At 39.4% G+C, this 9,125-nt stretch overlaps 1 protein-coding gene across 1 annotated transcript; it reads left to right on the top strand.

Moving 5' to 3' along the window:
- The first annotated feature begins 7,747 nt into the window (after positions 1 to 7,747).
- Positions 7,748 to 8,652, top strand: LOC149027925 (protein RESPONSE TO ABA AND SALT 1-like). The gene has a single exon (XM_089147541.1). It carries the CDS (start codon positions 7,957 to 7,959, stop codon positions 8,650 to 8,652), a length of 696 nt encoding a protein of 231 aa, XP_089003667.1. The 5' UTR covers positions 7,748 to 7,956.
- The last annotated feature ends 473 nt before the right edge of the window (positions 8,653 to 9,125 follow it).

Below are 9,125 nucleotides of genomic sequence, written 5' to 3'. Positions count from 1 at the left end.
GATGTTGCTTCCAAGATGATGTTGGCGCTGCACCCATTGTCTATAATGGCCCTCACTATCAACTTACCAACCCTCAGCCAGGGGAGGCGCCTTTTCCATTTGGCTTCACTATAAGGGACCAACCCTCTGGCTAGGCCATGGTGTGGAAGAGCCTGGGTGAAAAGAGTTCACCCTGGCCTCAGCTTTGATACCAATTGATGAAAACCGGGGGGGGGGGGGGGCGCTGGAATTTTCAGTGTCTCCTGGATTGGGGCAATTTCAGGGTTTTGGTTCAGATCTGGATTGTTTTGAGCAGTCATGGAAGCTTCAAATGACATGGGGGATGGGTTCTTCGTATTGCCCTTTCTTCTTCTCTGCCCTTCCTTTCTCTTTTTTCTTCTTTTATTTTTTTCTCTGTATTTTTGTTTTCTATTTTTGCCGCCAGAAACAGGTTATCGGGAGAGAGGGGAGGGATTTGAGGGGCCATGGGAAAGCTGGAAAATGGGGAAAACAACTCCAGCAGAGTTGTAGGGCCCAGGGGAAGGGTTTCCTGACCTACGCACCGGGGGAGAGGCTTCTAGAAGGGTTTCAAAGGTCTGGGTCTGGGGTTTACAGGTTGCGCAGAGGACAGGGGAGGAAAGGGGAGGCTGCGATGGGATAACAGAAGCTGAACTTACTTGAGTGTGTGGCTGTGGAGAATTCTGCTGCTCTGAAGTAGAAAACTCCTCTTTGGGTTGATGCTTGAAGGCTGCAACTTAAGATGGAATACTTGAAAAAACCAGAATGCTTCAAATAGATAACCGCAGTGTCCCCTCAAAGGAACCCTGCCAATACCTCCTTGGCTTTAAATTCTCAATAAACTGTATTCATCAAAACTGAGGATTTCTGTGGAGGCTTGAGAATTTATAGCCTCTACATCTTGGAAATAAAATCAAACTCAACTTAGATTCCTTGTATAGTGAGGAACCTTATCTACTAACCTATCCAACAGGATTAATTTGAAGACTCTTTACTGTAACTCTTAAATAATAAATACAATAGAGTCCAAAACTGACCAACTCATTAACTCCTAAACTGAAACAAATACTTAAAATAAGGAAAATAATGCAAAAAGGACAAAATTACCCTCCAAGGGGTGCACATGAACTAGGGAGGCTAAACCCCCCTTGCAGGTCATCTTTTTCGTGTTCACATCACCTTATCTCCCCCTAGAATCTATGCTCTAACTGAGTCAAATTCCTTCCCAAGTCCTCCTCATTAACCCATAACTGAAAGTTGTTCCTGCTGATTTTGCATTTTGACCACATTTTTGAAATAGGTAGAATGGAATTCAGCTGTTAATACATATTCTTGAAATATGCAAAATATTGGGTTAAAGGTCTGCCCTTTGTATCAACCCTACAGAACTCTTGTGAAATCTCATTGTTGTGGGAAAGGTTGTTCTTTCCAGAATACAATACATTTAGCTAACCTGTAACTGCTCCACTATGTCAATATGTATAACTAAATCGACAATATTTTTCACCATAGAGTTCAACATTTAGATTTGGGAATCTATAGTGTTACATATATCACTCGTAGTGGAGACGATGAGATGATCTTGCACCCATGACAAGTCAACACAACCTTGACTATCTTTTTTCACTGATGGAAATTGACAGTTGCTTCAAGTTTTTGTTCAAGAATACGATGGGATGTGGATGCCATAATTTCAGAAACTGTACTTTTGGTTCAGACTTAGATTCTGAAGTGGACACAATAAGATTTCTTTCACTCCAAGCAAATAATACTCCACTCTGGACAGAACTCTCATCAATTGTAACTCATGCAAACTCCAAGCAAGAGCTTCAAGAGACCTTGTTCCTTTTTCATATTAATGTGAAACTTGTCTCTCATCCAATCTTCACCAAACAGCATAGGATGATGTCCCCAATCACCAGAAACCCTGTAGAAAATAGGAGCAGATTTCTGTGTGAAAATAAGAAGGTACAGGCTGCGATATAGAGATTTTGGGGATCCATCAGTATGTCAGCTCTTTAACTATGTAAAAGATCAGAAAGATAGAGAGAAAGAGAACTCAAGAATGCAAGGAAGAATATCTGAGAGAATAATGAAAGAGTTCTCACTCTCAATGTGAGAAACCTCGAAGAACAGCCTCCAATATATAGAAAAAAAAGATGATACAGAAAAGGAAATATAGATCTCAGGATGGAGTCTAATATAGAATCTAGCTGCCGCTAGGATCTCTCCTGGGATTTAGCGCTAGAGCTAAATCTCAAGAGATCTAGTGGATTCCTGTTATGCCCTTGTGTCTCCTGACACAATTTTCCATGTAGCCGACTCCATTTAGTTGGGATAAGGTTGAGCTATTGTTGTTGTATTATTGTTTTTCAGGTTAAAGGCTCCCTCATCCCTTGTCCCCCTTCTTCGTCTTAGGATTTGTATGTTTTAAGTTTTGCATCTGACTTGGGAATTGAGACATTCTAGAACAGAAATCAGAGGAAGAGTTTTCACATGGTAAGTTATGCAAAAAGAAAGGCTTTGAATTTTGAAGGCATGATATATGGCTTCATTGGATGGTAAAGAGTACTGTATCACTCGTAAGATGTAAACATAAAACTTAGCTGGTCAGCACTGTTAATGTGATTTGAATCCGCAGGGAATGCTGGAAATGGGATTGTTCAATTGGTCTCCAAAAAGGCACACCTTTTTTCTTGATCAATATGATTGAATTTGATTTGTATCTGTTAACTAGTGCTTTACCATTTCAAACTTCTATAGCTAGTACCGTTTTCGGAGTTATGCATATTATCCAAGCCAGATAGGTGGATAAAACTTCTATTCACCTGGTGGGAGTTTGATGTGTGGTAGAAACGGAGGAACTCAAGCAGCTACCTTCAGCTCCTTAATTTGTTAGCCAGTGTGCAAATCACCTTTCACCTCATAGTTTGGGGCGTGCACACTTCACAGCAAAATGAATTTGTCAAGTTGTAGAGACAAATTGATGATACCATTGGCATTAGGTTCATTCTTGTTCATTCTACATATCTGCAACCCAAATTCTAGGCATTGTATGTTAGGACTGATTTTGAGCCAACAGGTATCTTAATCAACATAGAAAACTCACTGAAATGGATGCGCAAATTGCTCCTTAATTGGTGAGGAACCAGCTTGTGGACATTTTACCGAAATGATGATCCAGTTACTAAGGATCATAAGAGCACATTTAGGTGGCCAGAATGCCATGTGTTTAACGAGCAGAACTTAGGTCAAAGGCATCTCTTGAAGTTGAATTTAGTATCGATGGTTGGTACAATGTGTGCTTTGTAGACTTTTATTTGGATGTTCAGAAGAACATCTGAGGGGTTAAAAAGTTATGAAGGTAATGTTCAGGTTTGACTGTAAAAGATCGCAGTTTTCAAGAAAACTGGCTGATTGATTGATCCTCTTAAGCTTGTTTTGCATCTAGCTTACTTGATATCGAAGTACAGATTTTATCATCAGCTGAATCGGATAACATATGCACCGGAAATAAGTTTGTTGAGAGTAAATTGAGCCTAAACGTTCAAATCTCTTGTAAAAGCTTGATTTCCTAGGATTAGAGGGAGAGATTTCTGCTTTTCTACTCCATAAATAAGAGATAGGATTGCAGTCCACAGATTTGTGAATGGGGTTTCCAAGAATGAGATAGAGGATACTTCTGGCTTAATCGGAGTTAATCTCATCAATGATATAGGGAGTTCTTCTAACTTTTCTAGCGCTGTTTGGTTTGACAGAAACATATAGGCTGCCCAGTAAATGGATCATAACATTAAGATTTTCCATAAGATTTCGAAAGCTGCTTGTTTTCTTGCATGAGATATAAAAGAACAAAAAATAAGAAGAAAAAAATGATAAAAGTATGTATTTTATAATATTTCTATTTTGGGAGACAAGTGTGGTGCAAAATTGTTTTTTACATGTTTCTATGTTAGGAGATCATTCTTTGTTTGGAAATGGGCAATTTGATAAACTTAATCTGAAAATATTTTTTTGTTGGGCTTTGGGGAAGAGTTCAAGGTGGAGGGGATTTACTAATAGGAGTTGGGGGCCATGGGGATGGTCTTAGAGAGACCTTCTCCTTCGAGACTATTTTATTAAGTTTCTATTTTCCTGATAAGCATGTTCTTTGTTATTGATTAGTTCTTGAATAACATAAGAACAAACTGTTTTTCAACCCTTATCACCCATTCTTCTATTATTTTAGAATTAAAAAAATGCCAGTGTTAGTTCTTTGAAACCATTACCAAACCTATACAAAAGAAGTCAACCATTCTTTGTCCCTTTTCTTTTTTTAATTTGATGAGAAAGAAAATGCATATTTTAGAAACAAGTACGTAAGTCAGCTATAAATACAAGGGGAAATTGTTTGGGTACTGCGTAATTAATGTGCAACACCTGCAGCAAATGGTTGAGGTCGAGGTCGATACAAAGCCTCCAAGTTCTCGACCTCAACCGGTTGCAGCACTAAAGTCGAGCCCAATACAAAGCCTCCAAGTTCTTTATGATGTATTATAAATTGATTGAAGGGCAAGAATCGTAAACCATTATTTTCCCTTTTTGTCCAATTTGTTGTGTGATGTGAATTATCCAACGGCCTATGTGACAGTGGGTGTTGTTATGGGTAAACCATTAATTATCGGTTGGCATCCTCACCTTTGTTCCGTTTTTCTCTTCCTTCTGCGGTAAACATAACATAGAGAAACACCGGCATAGGAGCAAGAAGGGAGAAATGGTGGAATTGCAGAATGGTTTTCCTCTCCTAATAAAGCAATACAAAGCCTTGCTAGAGAAGAATCTCCTCGTCACTTGGAGGCACAGTAGATCTACGTTGATACACTCATACACCTCTTCTCTTTTGTTCTATTCACCTTTATTAAATCAACTTGCAAAACCTATGTTCAGGTTCGAATACAAAGATCCTGAGCATGTCATCGATCCTCCAATCCCCTTCTATGAGGGTAAATTTTTCATTATGACCCCTGCTACGATTTCGTTTGGAGTGGTAATGAAATCTTCACCATACAAACAGTTGTCTCCAATATCATGGTTAATAACCTAGGAAGGCCTATTTTTCACGATAAGGGGTAGGGGAAGGCGAGGGCAGTGGTCACTGACAGAGAGAGGGGTTAGGGTGGTTTTCAGCGACAACTGTGGATAGTTTTAATATAGGTAGAAGATGGGTAAAGGGATTTACCTGATAATTGGTATGGAAGAGTTTAAAAGGGGTATTTATGTCTTTTGATTTGAATGACTTAACAAAATCTTAAATGGAATGTTAAGTGTGTAACTTATAATTTTGAAAGTGTACAATTTATAATTTAAAGCACTGTGTAACTCAAAGTGAAGTGCCACTAAAAGTTTAATATTTTTTTTAGGAAGAATAGAATTATAGTAAAATGCACACTAGATGAACAAAATTACATATCAATCACATATTGCAGAATCTTAGATGGAGGATGAAAACAGAAACCATGTCAGCGACGTTCCCTACACAAAAGAAAATGTCAGACACGTTCTATAATCCGTATCAACAATTGACCATCGCAATCCATTCTTCAGAACGGGTTCACTTAAGTGTTGCCATGGCCACGATCTCCCTGAGTGGTTATCATCAATATTTTGACCACTTTATTTTTTTCTTTTTTGTTATAGATAAGTATGGTTGAATAAGTAAAAAAGAAAAACATGCAAATTGAGTGGTCGAAATTTTACTCTCAGCTATCCATTCAATTCTCACCGTATACAATTCAATTCAATGTTGCACATTAATCAGTGGAGCTGCATCCGTCTGAAACAGCGAAACGTATTACAGATACCGAAAAAGTGCCCCAGCACTCTGAGGCTCTGAGCACCGATTCACACTGCCGCGCATGAGAGTCTCTTGTTTTTATTTCACAACCCGCCTAGTGGTTCGTGAAACTCATCTCAAGTCGTCATGTTGTTTAGCTGTTTTTTTTGTTGTTATCAAGGTATTTAGTTGTTTTTTTGGTTTTTTTTTTTTCAATATGATTATCATAAAATATTCCCATAAAATATTTGGCACCTCATCCGCAGCTAGGGACGGCATCGGGGTCGAAATGTCTTTGGATGGTTATCTATGATATTCTGGATTGGTTTATGTAGAGGTGGAATAGGTTTTGGGTTGGTTCCTTAGCCCCTAAGCTGTGTTTACTTAGTCAAGAGGAGAAAGAAAATTTTCAAAAAGAATTATAATTTGAAGAGAGATAGGCACAGTGGAGAATCCGGTCAGCCTTTTCAAAGAAGAATCCGTATGGAAAATGATTCTTCAATGATTCGACAGAGTGAAAATTATATTTAGGCTGCGTTTGTTTGCTGGAATAAATGTGTGGGTGAGAAAATTCTTGAAAAATGTGTAGATTTTTTACTTTTCCTTTAAATCCCAAAATGCTAGATTGTTTGGTTACTTGGGATAAGAAAGTGAGAGACAAGTTTTCTTTGCAAGTTTCTTGAATCAAAGAAACTTGTCTTGTGATGTGGCAGTCCAACTTTCACACCCCAAGCCATTTTAAAACCTCACATATTTGGTAGGACTTTGTGGGAAAGTTGAGAAAAATCCATTACTTATCACTTTTTCACAAAACATTTTCATTTCTTTTCTTTTCCCTCACTCCACTACACATGGGACCCACATGTTTTTTTTCCCATCCCACCTTTGCAAACAAATGCAGCTTCAAGGAATGAGTCTTTCATAGCAATCTCAAGATTCTCAACCAAGTTTTGTTGACAAGAAATTTTGACCAGTTATATTCCTATATTCCTACGTAAATCGACTTTGTAGCTAACCACCTAACTTGGATGGCGAGGCCGATTGCAAATGCAACTTCTTGGCCTATTTTCACTATTTGATGGCATCCTCTTTTTCTTTGCCTTTGCCACTTCAATAAAATGTTTTCTACCAAAGGCAAAAGTCACCAAACAAAAGATAAATTTAAAAAAAAAAAAAAAAAAAAAAAAGACCAATCAAAATTTCTTCAAATTCATTAGGACTTGATTGGTTAAGAATCCAGATATTTCAAATCTGTGGATTCACAAATGAGAGATTTATGCCCGTGTATAATTGTGTGAATCTTTGGATTCATGAAATCTAGAGATTCATTATTTTACACAAAAAAATATTGAGGTGAAATCTCTACTATCAAAGTAATAAACGTTTGAATCATGACTCTATAAATAATTTTTGGATGAATTTACAGATTTTATTCCAACTAACCTAACAGTTAATTTTAGTAACTATGACTCCATGAAGTTGAAATCTCAAGTAACCAAAGAGACTCTTATCTTCCATGTTTTATTCGGTACGGATGATGACGGACCAACTGGTACCGGTAGCTGTTGCACGGTCATCAATGGCACCGCCTCACGAGTTTCGTCAGCCTCGTTACACAGCAGCTCTGGCACGGCTACCGAACGCGCATGGAGATCTTTGACTGACTGATGGATTGTAGAATGGCTTCCCACGTCGCCAAACGCCACAGATGGGAGAGAAGAGAAATGACAAATTGAAGCAGGTGAACTTAGTTCGGCTTGTTCTTTAAAGGGCCCAATCTGGGTACGTATCTTCGTTGTCTCCTCACCTCTCAACCAATCTCCGGAGAGCAAACCCAGATTGGGAAATTAATCGAACTCCTCGGGGCGGTGGTCAGCGGCTTTTGGATTCTGATGATTCAGAACCTTGTATCTGCCATGTATGTTTCACATGATTCTTACCCATTAAGAAAAACAGTCGTAGAGTTCTAGAAAGCAACGATTCTCCTCTCCCCATAAATTAATTCAGAACAAACGGACGAAGCAAACTTCTTCTGTTTGGCGGTTAATTTCCTGTATAAATTTACTCTCCACAATGCATCGTAACCCTTCTCGGCCTCCCAATTGAGAGAAGTATGCCGTTTTACCATACTAATGTGAATTGAAACGATGCCAAACGTGGTAGACCAGTTCCAGAGCTTCTATGAAGGGTGGCTCGTGCGTCAAGAACACTACCTTGACGAGCTCCTCTCTGCGCAGAACAGCAAATGTGATAGTGCAGCTCGACAAGAAGAGCTGAAAGAACTCATGTCTCGAGTCCTCTCTCACTACCAACAGTACTACGAAGAGAAAGCCAGAGTGAGCAGCGGTGACGTGTTTTTACTCTTCTCACCCACCTGGTTGAGCCCTTTCGAGCGCACCTTCCTTTGGGTGGCAGGGTTCAAACCAGGAATGCTGATTCGACTCGTGAAAAACACGATTCACGACTTATCCGACCACCAAAAGCAGCTGTTGGAATTGATGAGGACAGCGACGATTGTGCAAGAGAAGCGACTGTCTGATGAGCTCGCCCGGATTCAAGAGTCGGTGGCGGCGCCACCACTTTTGGAGGTGATAAGACGGGGCAGGGGACTAGTAGATGGGGAATTGACACACGCACAGCAACTGTTTGAGACGCTGAGTTCGGCAATGCAGACTTTGGTGGAGAATGCAGACTTGCTGAGGCTGGCAACTGCGAGAGGAGCTTCTGATTTGCTTAACCCACTTCAGTCTGTGAAGCTCCTAGCTGCTTTTGGTCAACTTCAGCTTCGACTTCGTGCTTGGGGTCTGGAGAGAGAAGCTGAGAGGCGAAGGCAGTTCCAGTGAGTAAGTTTTGAGAAAAAGAGACAAATCGTAGAGTAATGGTCAGTAATAAGGAAGGGGTTGACAAGTTTCTTCTTCCTTTCGTTCTGGAAGAGGTTGACTAAGTTTCTTCTTCCGTTTTTTTCCTTTTTTCCTTCAAAGTAGTGTGGACTGTGGAGACCATCTAGCTAAACAGAAGTGATGTTGGTCTTGTGGTCAGAGTTGACTCTGCGTCAAGGAAATAATGATAACCGTTAGGATGGAATAAAGTACCGTGAGAATGTTTTGCTGTAGAAATCAACGGCGAGTGATGCTTGTGGTTTCCAGCAGTTCTATGTACTTTTGTACTCTTCCGTTTATTGTCAAAGCAAGTGTTTTAAGTCCAAACGCTAGTTTCTGCGTTAGTGATCAATTTTCAAATGAACCATAAAAAAAAAAAAATTAAAAACAAAAACAAAAAAACAAAACAAAACAATTTTCACACAACTCCACACGCT

Source organism: Hakea prostrata, chromosome 1, assembly GCF_041222555.1.
Source record: "Hakea prostrata isolate BN-2017 chromosome 1, UWA_Hpros_2, whole genome shotgun sequence".
NCBI lineage: Eukaryota > Viridiplantae > Streptophyta > Magnoliopsida > Proteales > Proteaceae > Hakea > Hakea prostrata.
The sequence above is the reverse complement of the archived record's forward strand: the minus strand, read 5'-3'. Positions and strand labels throughout refer to the sequence as shown.

What these genes read in the sequence shown, in the direction of transcription:
- LOC149027925 (XM_089147541.1), top strand. Translation starts at nt 7,957, where the DNA reads ATGCCAAACGTGGTAGACCAGTTCCAGAGCTTCTATGAAGGGTGGCTC.